The sequence below is a fragment of the Muntiacus reevesi genome, chromosome 2 (assembly GCF_963930625.1).
Source record: "Muntiacus reevesi chromosome 2, mMunRee1.1, whole genome shotgun sequence".
Lineage (NCBI taxonomy): Eukaryota > Metazoa > Chordata > Mammalia > Artiodactyla > Cervidae > Muntiacus > Muntiacus reevesi.
Genome location: NC_089250.1, coordinates 199,547,005 through 199,568,072, shown reverse-complemented (window position 1 = coordinate 199,568,072; position 21,068 = coordinate 199,547,005). Strand labels below are relative to the sequence as shown.

Genomic DNA, 21,068 nt, shown 5'->3' with positions numbered 1-21,068 from the left:
AGCTGAGGTGTCAGGAGCCCCCAGACTCACATTGTTGGCTGCTGACTCTTCAATGGTGCGATAGTTGAATTCTTGGAAGTAGATGTTGAGCTTGACGATCCCCTTCCTGCAGGAGGCAGCAAAGGGAACTGGTGCCCTCTCCCCAAGACACACACACACACACACACACACACACACACACACACACAGGAAAGGTACCCTCCTCTGGCTCAAGCTTCCCGTGAACTGGTGCCCTCTCCCCAAGACACACACACACACACACACAGGAAAGGTACCCTCCTCTGGCTCAAGCTTCCCGTGAACTGGTGCCCTCTCCCCAAGACACACACACACACACACACACACACACACACACAGGAAAGGTACCCTCCTCTGGCTCAAGCTTCCCGTGAACTGGTGCCCTCTCCCCAAGACACACACACACACACACACACACACACACACACACACACAGGAAAGGTACCCTCCTCTGGCTCAAGCTTCCCATGTACCCACTCCCAGGAGTGGAGAGTTCAAACAAGAACCAGGAAGGGCCCCTCTAGGCCTTGGGGCCACAAAAGGCACCTCTGCCCAGCACCCCTTCCGTGCACCTTTCTGAACCAGCTCTCCAAAGGATCTGTGGGCCAAGATAGTCCTGAGGATCAGCTCTGAGCTCCGCTCGGCCACTCCCAGTACAATAGACTTGACAGAAAGTCCTAGGCCTTGGCCCACTGGCAGGGGACCCGGGGCAGGGAAGTGTGGCCAAGAGGGCTTCCCCCTTACACCTGATGGTCCTCAGAAAGGTGATGCTCTCTCATACCTCCAGCCTTCTGCTGGGACATCAGTGCCTCTTCCTATTTGTCTAAACAGTTACTCCTCCTCCTTAGGGGATTAGCTCAAGGGTCACCTCCCTATACAGACCTCCCTTATCCCTCAGGAAGAAGAGCACTTCTTCCCTGCTGGGCTCCCTGAGAAAGGGTCCTGTGCAGAGTCCCATCACCAAAGCCCTGTTCGTGTCTTTCTAGATTTGAAGTTCCTGGTAGAATGAAAGCTCCTGTCTTTCTTGTGCTCAATGCCTACTTGTGTTGAATGGATGGAAAGATGCATGAATGGATGGAGGTTGGGTGGGTGGATGAGTGGAAGAATGGAAGGACGGATGATGGAGGGTGAATGGATGGATGGATGTGAATGGATAGAAGGATAGGGAGATGATTGGAAGGATGGATGATGGGTAGATGGGTGGACGGGTTCAAGGATGAAAGGACCGGAGGGGTGGATGGATGAATGAACAGGTTGTCCTTTAGGAAACAGTAGGCTCTGAGCACCCCCCCCCCCCCCCCGGCTGGCCTCTCTCTCACTCCCAGTACTTCCCCCTCTAGGCTTGCTTCTGGATCTGACCAGTGTGAGAAGGTGTCTGAGCAGCTGCCCTGTATCCAAGCCTCTCCCCCGAGGCTCTGGTTCCTCCTCTTTTCTGCCCTCCCTGGCCCATCCAGACTCTGAGCTCACCTGCTCAAGGTGATATTGCTGCTTTGGTCCCGCTCCTGAGACAAGACGTGGAAAATCCAGTCCTGGAACCCAAAAAGGCAGCTGAGAACAACAGTGCCTACAGCATCCCCGCCCAGGCATGGGCCCTGCTACCCGTGGGAGGCAGACCACAGCCCTGGGGCCCGTGTGTGTGCCCAGGGAGAGACGGGAAAGGCACTGGGTCTCCAGACTCTGCCCCATAGGCCTGGCCTCCCTGCTTCAGTTCTTTCCCACCGCAGGCCTTCGCACTTGCTGTTTCCTCCACCCAGGTCCTCCCCAGACCTGCGCAGGCTGGCTCAGCCCCATCCTCCAGTTTTAACTCAGATACACCTTTTTAGAGAGGTGGGGAGGAGGCGGTCTTCCCTGACCACCCTGTCTAAAGTGCTTTCCCCCAGTTACCCTTTTGGCATCTGGTTTACTCCCTACATAGCCCTTGGAAGTGATCTTATTTCTGTATATCGTCTGTCTCTGCAACTGGAAAGTAAGCTCCGGAAGGGCAAAGGACGGTCTGTCCCATCCACTGCTGTGTCCCCAGCACAGTCCTTGGGGGACACAGGTGAAGGGGAGGGAGTGGAAGGTGGGAGGAATTCCCCTCTAAAGTTCCAAACAGCCTGCAGACCTCCGGCCACACCTGTCTCCCATCTGAAGCTGGGCGGCCAGGAGCTCGGCTGCTCCCCTGACTCACCTCAGAGGCCTCGGAAGGCCAGACGGCCATGGAGATGGTCATCTTGTACTGAGTGTCACTGGAAGAGACGGCAGCCCATCGTCACTGTCCCCGCCCACCCCGCCCCCCACTCCCGCCCCCGCCCATCCTCTCTCCGGGTGGACTCACTTGCAGGACTCCTTGCAGGCGTAGATGCAGGCCTCCCTCTGCGCCATGCTGATGCGCAGGGCCGAGTAGCAATGGGCTGGGTGGGAGGGGGTGGGGGGGAAAGATTTTGAGCCAGGCTTTCTGCTTTGAACCTCTGGCCGCCCTCTGATCTCCTGGCCCTGAGCCACCTAAGGCCTGTGGTTAGGTTGAGTGGGGAGCGCTGTCTCGATCCAAACTCCCCTCATTACAGAAAATCACCCACCCTGGGTCCCCCCTCTCCAACCACTTGGCCCCAGTCTGGCCAGAGGGATCCCCTCCCCAACACCCCAGCCCCAGCTCAGGAGGATCAGGGCAGCTTTCCCTCCACCTGTCACCCCTGAGCCTGGCAGGGGGCGGGCTAGGGCCAGCGGGTCACGTGGGGAGGGATGGGCATTGGAAGGGATAAAGTTCTCCCCTCCTGTCCACGCATGCTGTTAGTTTTTTAAGAGGTGGTGGGGCTCCCTCTGCCGCTGACAACATCCATCGGTGTTTGGATGACTCTGGCTCAGTGTGAGCCCAGAAGGGGCTCCCCTTCCGGTGACTTCAGGTCTCAAGGACAAACTCTCTCCCGAACTTACATGTTTCATGCGTACACTTAAAGGCATCGGGGAGCTGGGGGTGGGGGGAGCCAGGGCAAGAGGGGCCGTGGACGGTGGAGCCCCCCACACCCCGCTTGCGGTCACAGCCTTTGTGGGCAGAGGCCCAGTGGGCTGGGGGGGCCGGTCCCCGGGGGCGCTCCCTACTCACCCCAGTCCGGGAACTCCTGGTTGTTGCAGTATTTCCTCTTGTGGGGCAGCGGGTACAGGTAGTGGCCACAACCACATTCCCGAATCATGTGCTCCTGGAAGCAGGAGCGGATACAGGCCTGGGGGGTGGGAAGGGGCAGAGAGAAGGCAGACTTGAAGGTGATGTCCCCACTTCAGCCCCAGGGGGACGGGGCCCAGGCATCTGGATGCCCAGGCCAGGGGGGCTGGGGGAGCTGAGGGGGTGCCCCTCCCATGGAGAAGGGTGGTGAGGTGGCTGAGCTTCCTCCCCCCTCCCCCCCGAGGTGGGAGGTGGCAGTCCTTCCCTGGCTCTGTCCCCACAGAAGGACTCAAGACAGAACCCAGCTCTCTGAGGCTGGCCCCACAGATGACACGGGGAGAGGAGTCTTGTTCCAACCCTAAAGCTATTTCTCGGGGACTTCCCTGGCCGGCCAATGGTTAGGACCCTGTGATTCCATGGCAGGGGGTGTGGGTTCGATCCCTGGTCAGGGAACTAAGATCCCAAATGTGTCCACCGTCTCCCCCCAACAACAAAAAACAACTAACGTAGATAGCTCTTGTTACAAGGCTGCCAGCAGCCTTCCAAGCCATTTACGTGGAAGGACCCAGAAGAGAAAGCAGGCAAGCTCGCTCTGTGCTCCTTCATCCTGGACGGAAACACTCAGGGAAGGTGAGGAGGGTGATCCGAGTGCTCAGAGTGATGGACAGGAAGTGACCTTCTACGGAATGTCCCCTGGTGGGGGGTGAGGGAAGGTGGGGGAGTGGACCAGGCCCCTTGAGGCTGGATGAGATGAATCTATTCCTTCTGGGTTTTCGGGTCATTCCGACCTGGTCCACACAGAAACAAGCTACGTGTCCCAGGGCCAGCCCTCGCCTCCAAGCCTCAGTTTACCCCTGTTGCTCCTGTGTCTAAGGCGGGGAGGTCAGCGTGCCGTTGGGCACGTGCAGAATGGAAGCAGTCACTAGTCCTGGCTCTCCTGCCCGGCTTCCCAAGTCCACCTCTGGAGGGCTTCCCGCTCCCACCCTTGCCAAGGCGCTCGCATCCCCTCCCTTGCTCTCCAGCCTGCTGCTTCCCAGGCCATTGCATCAGTGCTCTGTTCTCCCCTGTGACCCTGCAGGCTCCTTGCGGGAGGGAGCAGGTGGGCAGGCAGGGGGTGTGTGGCAGATGAAATGGCACAGCCGGGAGGAGGGGGTCTGGGGCGAGATCGGGGGCAGTGGGTCAGCAGGGAGCTCTGACCGGGCCAAGTGTCTGATACTCACCCAGACCTCACTGTCTCACCTGGAGGGTAGGGGCCCTCTCCAGGGTGGGGCCAAGGGTGGGGCCAGGGCTGGCAGGCAGAGCGCCCGACCAGGGCCTGGGGCTTTGCCGAGGTCTCTGTCCAGACCGGAGATGGCCCTGGACAAAACGAGATCTGGGGTTTCCCTGGAATGGGGTCTCCAGGGCTGGGGCCTGATGCCTTTGTGGCCACCTTCTCTGTGCTGCCTTGTCTGTCCATCTGTCCCTCCAGAGGCTTGAAGACGCCTCAAGTTCTCCGTCGCACAGATAGGAGGGTCGGAGTGAGGGGTGCTGGACGGAGTGGGCGGGGAGGGTGGGCAGGGGGGACGGTGGATTCCAGTGACTAAGACGGAAGGGAAAACCACGCCCTGCTCGGGGCTCTCAGACACGGAGCCAGGCCCCGGGCTGCCCCCTAGCCATCCTCAGGGTCCTCATCCGCCAAGGCAGGCTGGACTGGGAGAGAAGGTGTCACTGTGAGCGGTCACTTAGGTCACCCTTGCAAAGAGTCAGTCTGTCCTCTCCTCTGGGGCCAGGTCTGAGGCCAGGCCTCGTGGGCTGACCTTGGAGATCAGGGTAAGAGGTAAGTAAGCCCTAGCTGCAGCAAAGGGGATTAAGGCCAGATACAAAGAGGGACTTAGGAACACTGATGAGGCATTTGGACTAGGGTCTATAAACCCCAATTTCCTTATTCTTAATAATAGCGTCTACATCCTGGTATTGCTATAAGGATTAAATTATTTATATATATATATTTATATATATATATGTAAAGCACATGGAACAGTGCCTGCCTAGCATATAAGCCTGCTGTTATTAGTATATTATAATAATGGTATATTATAATAAATAGTATAGACAATAAATGCTGTTACTAGCATATTAATATATACTAACAATAATTAGCAATTATTAGAATATTATTGCCTCATATGGATAGTGAAAGGATCAAATGATGGTTTAATCCATGTAAACCCTTAATACACACAAAAGCTCTTTTGGGAAACCTCAGAACAAGACCCCAAGACCACACCTGCCAAGCAAGGACAAGAAGTGGCCAGCCTTGAGCCCTGGTAAGAACCAGGATTAGACTGGTTCCCTAGCCTCCAGGGTACCCTGTGGTCCCAAATATCCAGCAGAGCCAGCCTTGCCGGGACCAGTTTTCCCAGAGACCTCGGGCCTCAGGCCAGCGTCCTCCCACCTGGATGGAGTAGGTCGTGTTGTAGCTGCTGTAGAGGTTTTGGATGGGGACGTCAGAGCCGTTCTTGGTGCACTGGCTGTAGGGCTTGCCCTTGCGCTGCAGCTTGTCCTGTGTGAGAGACCCCTGGTCACCCCGAGGAAGCCCCCTCGGTTCCCCCCTCCCATCCAGCCAGCGGGTCTAGGGGGTGCTCAGAGGGGCTGGAGGGCTGACACCCCAGCAGGAGCCAGGAGTGGGGGGCACTCATCTTCCCCCAAGCGTGGGGCCCACTGGGGTTCCAGGCAGAAGGTGAGGCAGGAGTGAATGGTGAGGAGGTCCAGGGCTTGGGGAGGCCCAGATCCCCTCCTCTCAGGCCCCGGGAGGTGGGCGCTGGGCAGACGGGCTGCAGGCCTACCACGAGCACCCCGATGGATGTCTCCATCCCCGCCATGGCGTAGATGCCCTCTTCCTTGATGAAGGGGTATGACCTCTGCTCGTGAAGCATCAGCCGGGCGCCGGCCGTGGACGTGAGGAAGGGCACGTAGTCTTCCTGGCCCATGTCCAGGATCAGCTTTAGGCCTGAGGGGAAGATGGGGTGGAAGGCAACTTGAGCTGGCTCCCCAAGGCTGACGGCAGACCCTCCACCCACTGGGCCCAGCCCCCGCCAGCCAAGCGAAGGCCAGGGTCTATGCAAGAAGCTGGCTCCACTTTACGCAAACCCAGACTTCTGGCCTTCTCTGAGGCCCCCTTCCTAGTCTGAGCCAGCACGGTCTCCGCTCTGGGCCCTGCCTGCCCCATCCCCACTCCATGGTCTCTTCCACACGGCAGGAAGGTCTAAGGCTGCAGGCCAGGCAGCCTCGCCTCTCGTCTCCAGGGTCCTCTTTCTCTCTGCTCACCCCCTCAGCTGCCATGCGCCTTCTGACTGCTGAGCCTTCGTCAGGCTGTCTTCTCTTCGGAATGCTGTCTCCAGCCTCACCTTGCACCTAGAAACTCCTGCTCTTCCTTCAGGGCTCAGTCCAAGTATCACTTCCTCCAGAAGCCTTCCCTGACTACCTAGACTGGGTCTCAGGATCTCTGTCATACTCTCTCCTTGCCCTGGAACTCGCCTTCCAAGTACCTGTCTCACTTTTGAAATTTTTCTTTTATTACCTGTCTTCCTTCCCCACTCCACTGTTCTCTTCTTGAAGGTGGAGACCAGACCCAGTATTTTATGAATCATGGTGGGGGATGCTTCTCAGGGAGTGCCAGTGGTAAAGAACCCGCCTGCCAATGCAGGAGATGCAAGAGATGTGGGTTGATCCCTGCGTTGGGAAGATCCCTGCATTGGCAAATGGCAACCCACTCCAGTATTCTTGCCTGGGAGTTTCCATGGCCAGGAGAGCCTGGCGGGCTACAGTCCACGGGGTCACAAACAGTTGGACACGACTGTGGACACATACAAGAAGAAGAAAAGGACTGGGCAGGACAAGAAGCTTAGCATTTATTGAGCATTTATTTGCTGCATGCTGAGTGCTGGGCTCAGGGCTTTATTTACATGATCCCACTGGGGCTTGTAAGAGGCATATGAGATAGGTACAATTATTGTCCCCATTTTACAGATGAGGAAACTGAAGCCCAAAGAGAATACGGGACCTTGTCATAGGTCACTCAATGAGGAAGTGGAAGTTGCTGGACTTCTACAGGCAGCCTTGATCTTAATCATCATTCATCACTACAGAGTGAGCTAGCTGGCATCTCTGTGATACCCAGTGTCTTCAGGGGCTCAGGGGTGGGTGAAGCATTGGCAGCCCACCCACACCCCTCTAGATCAGCAGCTCTGACAGTTGCTGAATGACACCTGCCTTTTGATGGCTGGGGAGCTCAGAACCTAAGGGTGGGGAGGAAGGATTTGCTCCCCAAGGCCTGGCACACATGCTGAGTCCATCAGCTGCTCCCAAGACGAGCAGCTTCTGCCATCAACCACTTGCCTCTTCCTCACTTCTGTTTACTGCTTCACCTTCTCTCTGTCTCTCACGAACTGCATAGAAACGAGGCTGAGAGTAAGGGCTCTGCCCCAGGCTAACTGTGTGATCGTGGGAAAGTCACTTAAAACTTCTCAGAACATCTGCATTTAGTGAGAGTTTGCAGCTGGGCAGGCTCAGAGGCAAGGCCACTTGCTCTGGTCTCAGAGGTCTACCTGCCTTACGCCAGGATGACGCGATGGGGTCTGTACCATATGCTCTGCTCTGTGCAATATGGGGAAACGAGAGCTTCAAGAAGTTAAGTCTCGGTTCAGCATCACCCGGGGGTAAATGGTGGGGCTGGGATTCCAGCTGGTCACAGAAGCCTATGCTCTCAGCCACTGCTTCCTCACTTTGCTCATCAACAGAAGGGGCGCACCAGTCACTCATTACCCAGGGATTTTTGCACTTTGGGTTGGAGGACAGCTGAGAAGGCACCTGGCCCTGCCCCAGGATACCCAGTAGACGCTGCTCCTCTGCATGCTGGCCTCTGGTTAACGTTGGTCCTGCCCCTCAACAGCTAATGGTGTGTGTACTTGGTGATCACTCAATCGTGCCTGACTCTTGCGACCCCATGGACTGTAGCCCGCCAGGCTCCTCTGTCCATGAGATTCTCCAGGCAAGGATATTAGAGTGGGTTGCCATTTCCTACTCCAGGGGATCCTCCCAACCCAGGGGTTGAACCCACAAGCCTCCTACATCTCCTGCACGGGGCAGGTGGATTCTTTACCTCTGTGCCACCTGGCTGATGGCAATTTGGTCCTTCATCCTCACATGATAGGATTTAAAACCTCATGGCTCTGGCTCCAGGACAGACTTACCAAACTCAGTTCCGGGGTTGGCTGAAGGGAGGGCCTTCTCCGTCATGCCCCAGTTGAAGATGTAACAGTTGCCATAATCAGGGTGGAAGATGGACGTGAAGTTCCTGAAAGAAACACCGTCAGCTGGAGACCAGGGCCCATCTCCATCCCAGCTGATGCCGCCCCCACTACCACCCCTGGATGTGTGGCAGCGGGGAGCTGGTAGATTACTGCTCAGAGAGGCTCAGGAACAGAGAGGTGAGCGACAGGTCATTCTGTCCATTCCCCTGCAGACATACACTCACCAGAGAGGAGATTCCCAGACTCTCTCGGGAAAGAGGGGGTGGAGGGAGTCTTTCTCTGGGATAGGAGCCAGGCTCTCTGGCTTAGTCATGAAGTATGAAAAAGAAGTTTCTTTTCTTTTTTTTTTTTTTGAGGTTAATTTGTGCTTTTATTTGCCAGTGTAATTTAACTACAGTGGCCTGCAAACTTTTTTGATCTAAAAATACACTTTACATCACAATCCAACAAACATATACATATACATAAAATGTATACATATATAAAAGTGAAACAAAAGTTTCATCAAAAACATCTGCCCTGAGGATTATTATTATTATTATTATTATTTTGAGACCTGAAAAAGAAGCTTCTTTGATCTTTCAGCTGTCTCACATACAGGGTCCTGTAAGCCACGTGGTCATTTAAATGGTGACCCCCGAAAAGAGATGTCCACCTCCTAACCCCAGGGACCTGTGAATGTGACCTTAATTAGAGAAGGGATCTTTGCAGGTACAGTTAAGGATTTTGAGGTGAGATAAACTGGTTTTATCACGTGGACCCTAAATCCAGCCACAAGTGTCCTCAAAGAGTCAGAAGAGGAGACATAGAGGAGAAGGTCACTTGAAGACAGAGGTGGAGACTGAAAGGTACAAAGACAGAAGTCAAGGAACACTGGAGCCACCGCCCCCCACCACCCAATATGCTAGAAGCAGCAGGAAAGGATTGTCCCCTGGAGACTTGGGAGGGAGTCTGGGCCTGCTAACACCTTGATTTCTGACTTCAAGCTTCCTCTGTGGAAGAGCACATTTCTGTTGCGTTAAACCATCCAGTTTGTGGTCATTTGTTGCAGTAGCCACAAGAAACGAATACAGATAACATGGGTGAGCGGGCAGCTCCAGGCAACGTTTGCTCCAAGGAGCTGGCAGAATCCAGACAGGTAGGCTTGTCTGGGAACCCTGGGAACTCGGGTAAGGAGGGAAGAAGATGGAGATGGGGGATCAGAGGGGGGTGTGAATCAGGACAGGGTGCAAGCAGAGGTCAGGAAAGAGAGAACTTCACAATGAGGTGTGAGCCCCTCTAGGGTCTTACCTTACATCAGGGGAATGTTTCCTAAGGAACTACTCAATAACTGAACAATAGCACAAAATATTATTATAAAGATACAGAAAAGTGACAGTATAATATTAGTTTCAAATAATTTGGTTCAGTTTTTTTCTATATGGAAGTTTTCAAACATAAAAAAGTTGAGAGGACAAAGGCCACCACCAGCTTCAACAATCCCCCCAGCTGTTTCATCTCTGCCTACCCCTACTGAAGGTAATCTCAGATATTACAATTTTATTTGTAAACATCTCTATATAAGTAAGAACTTTTTTTTTTTTTGGTGCAGGCTTCTCTAGTTATGGTGCACAGGCTCTCTAGTTGAGATCTTAGTTCCCCTCTAGAGAACCCACACCGCCTGCATTGGAAGATGGATTCTTAATCATCGGACCACCAGGGGAGTTCCCATAAGAACTGCTAAAACACCGCTATTACCAGGTTAAACATAACTGAGAAAAATTCCTTAATATTAGGAATAATATTATTCCTAATATAATATTATAAGTAAATTCCTTAACATTCAATTTATATTGTCTCATAGAGGTCAATTTTGGTTTTACAATTTATTGGTTTAAATTAGGATCCAAATGACCTTGACATGTGATTGGTTGATATGCCTTTTAAATCTCTTTTAATCTATGGCTTCCTGCAACTGACTTTTTTTGTTGTAAAATAGCTGTTAAGTTCTGGTTTCATCAAGCTAGTAACTGAAGAGTGAGTGATACAATGAGAGGGTCATCATTTTGTTCCCCTGATTTTGGGGGTTTCAGGCAACGTGCACCAGTGGTGACTAATGCTGTGTCCCGATGGAAAGGCACAGGCTGCCCAGGAAGTGGCCTTGCCAACAAACAAAACAACCACCACAACACCCAGCCGTGAACAGGGTCGAACATCTGTCTCTAACTACCATTTACAGCAAATACTGGAGACAGAGGAACAAGTTCAAAGATACCGCAGAAAGTCAATCTGCAAAATCCAGACTCCAGAAAATAAATAGCCCAGTGTTTTCAACAAATAAATTATGAGACAGGGAAAGGGAGGTAACCTTCAGATTGAAAGCAGCTTCAAAGACTTGGTTCTATCCCCAACCTGTGGACTTTAATTGGATCCTCATTCAAACAAGCAAACAAAAAAGTCTGACACTCACCAGACTGAACACCACTGGACAGATGATGGTAATGAGGAATCACCAGTCGTTTCTTTTTAACGGGGCGAAACGGTATTGTGCTTCTGTCAAAATCTTTCTCTTTGAAGATACATTCTACACACCATATAGATGAAAGGATATGATGTCTGGGATTTGTTTTAACAGGATGAGAATCGCACTTATTGGATCTGGGTGGTGGGTCCATGTGAGTTCCTCACACCCTGTCCTGTCTACGTGTATGTTCTCAAGTCTCCGTGTGTGCCAAGCCACTTCAGTTGTGTTCAACTCTGTGCCACCCCATGGACTGCACCCTGCCAGGCTCCTCTGTCCTTGGAATTGTCCAGGCAAGAATACTGGAGTGCGTTGCCATTCCCTTCTCCAGGGGATCTTCCCAACCCAGGGGTTGGGATGGAACCCACGTCTCTTAAGTCTCCTGCATTAGCAGGGGGGGTTCTTTACCACTAGCGCCACCTGGGAAGCCCAATTTCAAGTCTCCATAGGAAACAGCATTTAAGGGGACTTCCCTAGTGGTCCAGTGGTTAAGAGTCCACACTCCCAATGCAGGGGGCCTGGGTTCAAACCCTGGTCAAGGAACTAGATCCCACATGATGCAACTAAGAGTTTGCATGCCACAATGAAAAGATCCTGCATCCTGAGACTAAGGATCCCGCATGCAGCAACAAAGATTTATGATCCTGAGTGCCATAACTAAGACCCATGGAGCTAAATAAACAAATATTAAAAAAAAAAATAAATGGAACTAGCATTTAAAATGTCTTTGGATGTTTTTATATGGCTTTCTGTTATTTTATTAAGAACAGGAGGGAATGGGGCTTGGTGCATCAGATACTGCAGAAACATACCTAAAATGCTACACTTTCTAAGCTTTCTGTTCCACAGCATTTACTGAGCAAATTTCCCCGGGCCATGCTGAAGATTTCTGTGTATGTTCTTTCCTTTAATTCTCGCAATAACCCCGTGAGGTCAGCAGGTATTTGTCCCCATGTTCGGATTAGGAAGCCATTTCCTGTCTCTTTGGTCTCACCCTCTGTGCTAGCTGAATCAGGTGGGTCCAGGGCAGGTGGTGAAACCTGATCTAGGAGCTGACTCTGCCTGACATGCACGTGAGCGGCTTCCTCAGCCTCTGAGCTGAGGTGTCCTCCACCGTCAAAGACAAACTGCATTTCTCACCCAACTCTTACTGAGTCATGCACTGGGCTCGAGACATGGAGGCCAGCAAGACAGTCCTGCCCTTGATGCTCATGGCATGCGGGGAGACCACAGAGTGGGCTCATGGCAATTCTCCTTCCTGCCTGCCTCCTCCACCTCTAAGGCTCCCACCCTGGTCCAGGGCTGCCAGCTCCCCCAACCCCGATTCCTGTAGGAGCCTCTGCCTCCACTCTTGCTCCCTTACAATCTTCCTCCTGCACAGTGGTCAGGGCAACTGTTTAAACTGTGAATCACGGGCTTCCCTGTGGTCCAGTGGTCAAGACTCTGCCTTCCAATACAGGGGGTGTGGGTTCTATCCCTGATTGAAGAGCTAAGATCCCACATGCCTTGCAGCCAAAAAAAGCAATAGGGTAACAAATTCAATAAAAACTTTAAAAATAGTCCACATTAAAAAAAACAAATTGTGAATCAGCCCATGGCACACCCCTGTTAGAACCTTCCAGAAGCTCCTTGCTGATCTCAGAATAAAATGCAAATGCCCCACTTGGCTTCCTCCCCCTTGTTCATTATACTCCAGAGACACTCCATGTCGTCTTCAAATTCAAGGCCCACTGCTCCTTGTGCCTGGAATATTCTCTGAGTAGATCTTCAAGTGTCTGGTTTCTCCTCCTCCTTCAGGTTTCATCTGCCAGGAGATGACCCCTGACCTCCCTATGCAAAGTCACCTCCCAGTCACTTGACCATTTCCACCTGCTTATTTCCCTGGTGGCTCAGTGGTAAAGAATCCACCTGTCAATGCAGGAGATGTGGGTCGGGAAGATCCCCTGGAGAAGGAAATGGCAACCCACTCCAGCATTCTTGCCTGGGAAATCCCATGGACAGAGGAGCCTGGCGGGCTACAGTCCATGGGGTCGCAAAGAGTTGGACACAACTGAGCAACTCAACAACAACAATGACGACATTCCCATGCTGGCATGCATCAGAAGCTGAATTCATCTTCTTGACTTAATTGCTCATCAGTGGCCTCTTACTTTAGAAAATAATCCCAGGGAGGACAGCGGTCTGTCTGGAGGGAGAAAGACCCTAAAAGCGAAGGGCTCAGGCTTGGGAGCCAGCCTGCCTGAATTTGAATTCTGCCTCTGCCAGTTACTCACTGGTGAGCTTGGGGGAAGTCATTTCACCTCTCTGGACCTTGTTTCTCCCCCGTAACACCGGGGTAACAACAGCACCCACCCAAAAGGAGTGAGGTGAGTGTTGGAAGCTGAGCACACTGAACTACTGAACAAATTCACCCCCGATCCTCAGAGCCTGGCACTTGATAGACAGACACTCAGTAAATATTTGTTGGATAAATTATAATATGTGATAAGAGTAGCAACAGAGATAAGCCTGGAAGAGTGGACGTGGGGGTGGGGAGTGGGTCAGGGGAGGGTTCCTGGAGGAGATGAGGCCTGAGCTGAGACTTGAAGGATGAGTAAGAGGTGGCCGAGCTTTGCAGGTGCGGGGTGGACGAAGGGCAGCCCAGGCTGGGGGTGGGGGTAAGGGTGGGGAGGACACCGAAGGCCCAGAGGGAAGAAACCGCTTTGGGCGGGCACCGTGGAGTCTCTCTCCCAGGTGGGATCAGGGCTGCGGCCACAAGGGAGGCACTGAGTGGGGAAAACCAGTTGCAGCCGGGCGCCGGCTCTGGAAGGAGAGACCCCGCCCCTGGGATGTGGGCACGCGATGTTCCCAAGGAGCTGCCTCGGACACCTACCGCCCAGGAGCGGGAGGTGGCTCTGGGTGCGGCCAGATCCCCTCCTGTCCCGGGTTGCACTCTGAGGCTTGCCAACTATTTGCTTGTTGATAAATGTTCTTTACCTAGAGAGGCTGCTCCCAGCACTGGCCGACTCTGGCTCCAGAGCTAGGCGTTTCCCTCCCAAAACCTTCCCTGGAACAGAGGCGAGGCATGATGACAGAGACCAGCAAGCTTCCCGAGAAGACGGGGAGATGGAGCGTCCTAGCTGGGAGCCGTACAACGACAGCAGTACTGGGTAGTGGGGTTTGGGGAAGGGAGAAACCAGCGGACCAATCCCCGAAGCAACAACAACAACACACATATGCCTGAAAAAGTGAAAGTGAAAGTCGCTCAGTTGTGTCCGACTCTTTGCAACCCCATGGAATACAGAGTCCATGGGATTCTCCAGAATACTGGAGTGGGTAGCCTATCCCTTAGCCAGGGGATCTTCCTGACCCAAGAATCAAACCGGGGTCTCCTGCATTGCAGGCGGATTCTTTACCAACTGAGCTATCAGGGAAGCCATATGTGCCTAGAGCCTGGTTTCTGAATCCCATTCTCCAATAGAAGGGCTGGAGCTTCTCAGAGAAATGGCTGATTCTAGGACTGGGGCATCTTTTAGTGCCAGAAAGTAAGGAAGTACTAAAACAATAAATAAGTGGATGAGGACACGTTGAAGGGACACAGGAGCCAACTGAAGGAGCTCTCAGTGGCCAACACTGGAAAATTTTGAGTAATAAAATAAATAGTGTGGTATTGGATTACAACCCAAATATACAAGAGTCCATACTAGTATAAATAAATGATTGAATAAATAAACAAAAGGAGAAGACATTCCGTACAGAAGAATTCCGAATAGTGTCTGTTCCCCTCTCCAGGAGAAGTGGAGTTTAATCTCCCTCCCCCTGCCGCTACCCTCACCCCACCCCGCAGAGTACAGGCTGAACTTAGAGCTCATGATACAAAGCACAGCCGGAGAAGCCCAACACACCTGACCTTAACCAAGGGAGGAAGGTCAACATCACGGGTGGTACTGAGTGGCTAGCATGTACCCCCTGATAGGATGTGACGAGGAAGCCCTCCACCTCTGTGGTCTTCTTCCCCCAAATCCATCTCATCTGCATAAACCCAGATCAACGGCTTGCTATAAAACACCTGACCAGCACCCTGAAACTGTCACGGTCATTCAGAACAAGGAAATCTGAGAAAGTGTCACAGTCAGAGAGGACCAAGGAGACAAGCAATGTGGTCTCTCGGATGGAAGCCTGAGCAGGAAAAGATCATCAGGAAAAACCGACAAATACGAATAAAGTGTTAGGTTTGTTTAATAGCGATGTGATCATGTTGGTTTCTAACTTTTGATCGATTACATGGTGACTTAAGATGTGAAGGACAGAGGACACTGGGTGAGGAGTACCAGGGAACTCCGTGTACTCTCTTTGAAATTTTTCTATAAATCTAAAACTACTCCACAATAAAAAGTTAATCTTTAAATTGCTCCTATAATTCTTAGCACGTGGTAAGTACTGTTCTAAGCACTTTATCTATGTAAATGCACTTAATCCCCATGATAGCCTTACAAGGTCATATCACTATCCCTATTTTCCAGATGAGAAAACTGAGACCCAGAGAAGCTAAGCAGTATGCCCCCAGACAGAAAAGTTGAAAGTATTAATCGCTCAGTCCTGTCTGACTCTTTGCAACCCCATGGACGGTATGTAGCCCACCAGGCTCCAGTGTCCATGAGATTCTCCAGGCAAAAATACTGGAGTGGGTAGCCATTCCCTTCTCCAGGGGATTGCCCCAACCCAGGGATCGAACCTGGGTGTCCTGCGTTGCAGGTGAGTTCTTTACCATCTGAGCCACCGGGGAAGCCCAGCTGGTTCAAACCCAGGTGCTTTGGTGTCAGGGTCCAAACGTGGCTCATACTTTCCTAAAAGTGCAGTGGCTGCACCTTCAGCATTTGCTAATACGAGGCAGAGAGGATGGAGACCAGGGCAGAGTAAGGGAGCCAAAGTGTCTGGGGTCCAACACTGGGAGGGTGGAGAGAGGCACGTGTCCTCTGGCGCTGAGTCTGAGGCTAATTCAGGAAGATGGGAAATCAGTAGGCTGTTGGGACTGAGAACCAGCATGGAGACGGGTGGACTACGGTCTCCGTGCCAAGAAACTGCCAAGGGCTGAAGAAACGGGTAGGTGGGGAAGGAAGACGATCTCGGTTTCTGATGAGGCGATGAAGTGACGCCAGGTGGGCCTGGCTCAGACTGCCACTTGGCTACTCACCAGCTGTGTGACCTCAGAGATGTTGCTTAACCTCTCTGAGCAGTGCTGTATCATATAAAAGAAGGGCTTGTTGCCAGAGTCAGACTGACTGATTTTACACATGTAAAGAGCTAAGAATAGCGCCGGGACATAAGAAGGGTGCAGTAAATGTTGGCATCATTACTGAAGAATGAGTTCCTTGTCAAATGTGGGTTTAATGAGAGTAATACTGAGTTACTGTTTGTGACTCTCAGCCTGTCACGCACATTAACTCATTTAATATTCCAAAGAACCCAGTAGCATTGGCTTTCCAGGTGGCTCAGTGGTAAAGAACCTGCCCGCCAATGTAAGAGACATAAGAGACATGGGTTCGATCCCTGGGTGGGGAAGATCCCCTGGAGGAGGAAATGGCACCCACTCCAGTATTCTATCCTGGGAAAGCCCGAGGACAGAGGAGCCCGGCGGGCTACAGTCCACGGGGTCGCAAAGAGTCAGACATGACTGAGCACACACGCACATGAACACAGAGTAGGCCCTGTTATTGCCTATGTTATGCGGGAGGAAAATGGAGGCATATCAAGGTTAAGAAGCCACACAGTTGGTAAGACAGAGCAAGGATTTGAACTCAGTGGTCTAACTGCAGAGTCCAGCCTTGATCGCCTCACTAGATTTATTCCCCAGTCACAGCCACACCACAAAGTTATGGCCAACACCGGGGGCTGCCTGCCCGTCAGCCACCTTCTCAGTCATCTGACCCAAATAGGGCTCCATTTGGAGGGCGCCATCTTGGCAACACGGAGGCCATCCCCAGGCTGCCTCCGGCCCTCGATCAGGCCAGGAAGTCGCCGGGGGCTCTGTTTAGGGACCGTGCTGTGTGCAGAACACACATCTTCGAGCCCTGGGATCCCACTAAGAAGTGCTGACACGAAGTGCCAGGAACCCAGTGGATCCTAACAGATCCCACTTTTTCAACTCACTCACACTTCAGGGCATATTCTGACTGAGCAGATAAGCCATATGTTTTAAATTACCATATTACACCTCTCTCTCTTAGCTGTGAGGGCAAAGATGAACTTACAGGCACAGACCTCGTTTACTGGGTACCCACAACCTCAAGGCAGGCTGCCAGGAGTGGTGGGGCAGGCAGGCTCTGAAGCAAGTCCCCTCGCCCAGAGAGAGGGGCTGGAACCCAGCCTGCAACCAGCCAGCGAGGACGTGGGCCATCGGTGGGGGGCCGGCATGCAGCTCTTCCACCTGTAGGTCCCTCCTTCTCTGATTCTCACAAAGGGCCAGGCATGCAGCTCTGCCCGCTCAGGGGGCCTTGACTCCTCGACACGACCTACACCTGCCCTGCGCCTGTGCTTTCTGGGGGACAGAATCAGCAGATTCTCAGCAGAGGTTCCTGAGGGTTCATGAGCTGACTGACACGGGCTGAGGCCACAGTCCCCGGGAGGTTGAAACCGGTAGCCTGTCACTCGTTCAAAGCAGCAAGACTCGGCAAAAAGTCCCTTTCTCCAGAGACCTAAGTGTGGGAATCTGAAGCCTGAAGCCAGGAGGATGCCAGCATCTCAGGGAAATGGGACCGGCCAAAGGCCGGGGCTGGACTCGGGTCGGGGGCGGGGGGGGGCGGTGGCCGCTACACCTGGAGGCCTGCCACGAGGCCAGGAGGAGGCACTGGGGCCTCAGCAGCTCACCTGCCCAGCCTCCCTTCCCAAGTGACCTGCCCGTCGAGTCTGTCCGAGAGTTGGGGACAGAGCTGGGCGCTAAGACCCAGGGTCTGGATGGTCAGAAGCTGGAGGGGGTGGGGGCGGCGGGGAAGGAGGTGGAGATCTGTGGACCATGTGGAAGAGGACCCAGGCTTTCAGAGTTAATGCTGCCCTCATCCTGCCCTCTTCTCAACTCTGGGGTTGTTTGGGGAAAGGGTGTTTATGACAAAGGCTTCTAGGGCTCTGTTCTAGGCGCTGACATGAGCCAATTCATTTACTCTACATGAGACACAGATACGGTTATTGTCCCATCTTAGGGATGAGAAAACTGAGGGCAGTAGGTGCTGGGTGTTGGAAGCTAACAGCTCATGGCTGCCCCTTCTCCCACCTCCTTGCCTGGGAAGTTAGTAGATGCCCAGCCCATGCTCCTAGGGGTGGCACACACCCAGGGAGTGACTGATGGACTCCCCGCGTTTAAGGGAGGACAGCTCTGCGCTGCAGTTTATGGGGATGACGCCTGGCTTAGATGTCACCTGAGGCCACATCCTCCCCTAACACCATCCTCTTTCCCTACAGACTTTCCCTAAAGCAATGTCCTCATGACGTGATGAGGCCGTCAGCGCATCCTCTTCTAAGAAACGGAAGACAGCAGGGTACAGACAATTGGGGTGCCGAGTTGGGGTGTGGACCCAGGATGTGGACCCCGGCCTTGGGGGCTCCAGTGACTCTCACCTGTAGTTGCAGGGCTCTGCCCCAAACAGGCAGGCCAGGATCAGCCGCTCAGCGGGGTAGCCCATGGCCACCAGCTCCTGGTTTGGAACCTGTGCGAAGATGTTGGTGGCCTGCAGGGTGTACCATTCCGTCACGGCCTGGGTGGCGCTGCTGAAGTTCCGGAAGGTGCATGTGGTTCCATTGTGGCTGCACTGCAGAGGGTGGGGGTGGGGGAGTGAGAGGGGTTCCTGTGGGGGGGGCTGCTGCTGCAGGGGCCCCACCCTGAAAGCCAGGGCAGCGAGGGTGCTGCCAGCCGCCCTTCGTCGGGTGGCACCTTGGTGCTGGGGTGGCCAGCACCTGGGCCAGTGGGCAGTATTTTGGCACTCAGAGTCACAAGGCTTGGACTGTCCACTCACACACACACAGCACCAGTCACCCCCATATAACATGGCCTCAGGCCTGAGCCAACCTACTCGCACACACACATCCACACAGTCCACAAAGACACACCCCTTTCTGACACCTGCAGTCACACAATGTCCTGGCGTCACAGCTACATACACACGTGTCCACATGCCTAGAGTCACATAAGTGGCCCCACACTCATGCTCACGTGGACACGTGAGCAGCAGACACACTTGACCCTCCACTCCCGCAACTCCACTCCCAGCCCCTCCCAGGCATCCAGAGGCAGCCCCCTGGAGGCCGGGTGGACCATGAAAGACTTGAGACTTCAGGTTCTGCCCTCCCTCTCTGATGGGGGAAGATCCTGAACACATATGGTGTATGGGAGGCAGTGGGGAGTGTAGAGCCCCAGCCTGGGTCCCCAACCAAGGGAGATCATCAGAATCACCAGGAAGCCCATTAACAAGACAGATTCCTGGGTCTGGGCCCAGAACTGCCTTTTCACGTTCTCCAGGAGTCGGGCCCAAGGATCAGTGTAGTTACAGGGCCCCCAGGGATCCTGGGCATGGACAAGGAACCTTCTTTCCACCTGCAGGCTCGCGGGCATCCCAGCAGTCCAGTTATGCTTTGGCAATGACTGTACAGCATAGCTGTGGTTTTCCACCTGCCCAATATTTATGTCCCTGTCTTCTGATAATAAGACTTAATTCCTTCTTCAGGAAGCCACCCACCCCTTCCCCCTCGCTCAGTCCATGTGGTCTGATAGAGGCTGACGTCACCCTCAACTCCAGGGCACATGACCCAGGACTGGCCAATCAGGAAAGTCGATCCTCCAGCCCTCAGTGATTGGTTTAGGGCTGAGCATGTGACCTGATGACCAGTCCCAGGGTGTTTGTTGGGGCCATTAAGAAAGAAGAGCTCTGTGTCTGGGGAGAGTGCTAAGCTGGCGGGATATATGTCTGGTATTTCCAGAGCCCTCCCTATGGAGAGAGCCTGCCAGAGAGCAAAGTCAACTGAGAGAAAAGCTAAACCGAAGTGAAGAGAGAGGGACTCCTGATGACAGCATTTGAACACCTGGATCCAGCCACATCTGCACTCAATCCACCTCTGGCCTTCTCAGCCTGTGAACCGAAGAATTCCCTGTTTTACTTAAGCTAGTTGGAACTGGGTCACTGGCATCCAGTAATATCTTGAATAACACACTAACTATTGCTAATTTAAAAATAGCTGGGATTCCCCTGCTGATACAGAGGCTAAGACTCTGAACCCCCAATAGCAGGGGCCCGGTTTGATCCTTGGTCAGGGAACTAGATCCCACATGCCCCAGCTAAAGATCCCACATGCTGCAATGAGGATCAAAGATCCACAACTGAGACCTGGCACAACCAAATAAATAAATGTACAAAATTGTATGTAAACATACAAAACGGGCCCTGTCTCCAGCTTTCCCCTAGCCAAGACCCAGATTAGTTAAGGAAAGAGACTCCCATCGGACTCACTGGAGAGGGCCCATTGTTTGACCCATGCCCGGGGAGGGGGACCCACTTACTAGTCTCATGGCTACTTTGCACCTGTGGGCGCTGCAGGGCCTTCCTGGTGCCGGGCTGCCGCTTGCTGAGCCATTGAAGTTGTCCTCAAACAGGTCCAGAACCACCGGGTGGTGGGGGTTCTGCTCGTTGATAAAGACCAGGGGCGTGTGGTGCCAGATGGAGAGGTTCAGGGTCCTGGTGGCATTGACCTGGCTGAGTTCGGGACCCAGGATCCTCCCCAGGACTGCCTCCATCAGTTCGTCCAGGTCCTTCAGCAAATGCTGGACTTTGGAGTACCTGGGTGGGGGAGAGGGCCAGTCAGGGGGGCAAGGGGCAGCTGCAGAGCGGAGCGACCGTAGTCTGGGGTCCCCTCCTACCCCAGCGTGGCTGCCACCACGTGTGAGAAGGCTGCTCCTCCCTGCCCCCAGCACCCACCTCTGGACCCACCCACCCATGCATCCGTGCATCCTTCCACCACCTGCTCACTCATTCTTCACCCAGTATTTGGTGAGTATCTACTATGTGCCAAGTACACAGAGGCTATTATGCTATGTGCAAGGCACAGAGATATTATAGCAAACAGGACAGACTGGGTCTCTTTCCCTAAGAGATTCACA

At 53.3% G+C, this 21,068-nt stretch overlaps 1 protein-coding gene across 4 annotated transcripts in view; it reads right to left on the bottom strand.

Moving 5' to 3' along the window:
- Positions 1 to 21,068, bottom strand: part of SCNN1B (sodium channel epithelial 1 subunit beta) — a 71,476-nt gene that overhangs the window by 2,731 nt on the left and 47,677 nt on the right. For all 4 annotated transcript variants that reach the window (XM_065924496.1, XM_065924495.1, XM_065924493.1 and 1 more), the window contains 10 exons: positions 20,472 to 20,748; positions 18,539 to 18,729; positions 8,389 to 8,492; positions 5,983 to 6,146; positions 5,592 to 5,699; positions 3,101 to 3,218; positions 2,336 to 2,411; positions 2,189 to 2,246; positions 1,486 to 1,547; positions 31 to 106 (listed from right to left, as the gene is read on the bottom strand). In XM_065924496.1, the coding sequence (XP_065780568.1) occupies positions 31 to 106; positions 1,486 to 1,547; positions 2,189 to 2,246; positions 2,336 to 2,411; positions 3,101 to 3,218; positions 5,592 to 5,699; positions 5,983 to 6,146; positions 8,389 to 8,492; positions 18,539 to 18,729; positions 20,472 to 20,748 (1,234 nt within the window). The remainder of the gene's footprint in view (positions 1 to 30; positions 107 to 1,485; positions 1,548 to 2,188; positions 2,247 to 2,335; positions 2,412 to 3,100; positions 3,219 to 5,591; positions 5,700 to 5,982; positions 6,147 to 8,388; positions 8,493 to 18,538; positions 18,730 to 20,471; positions 20,749 to 21,068) is intronic.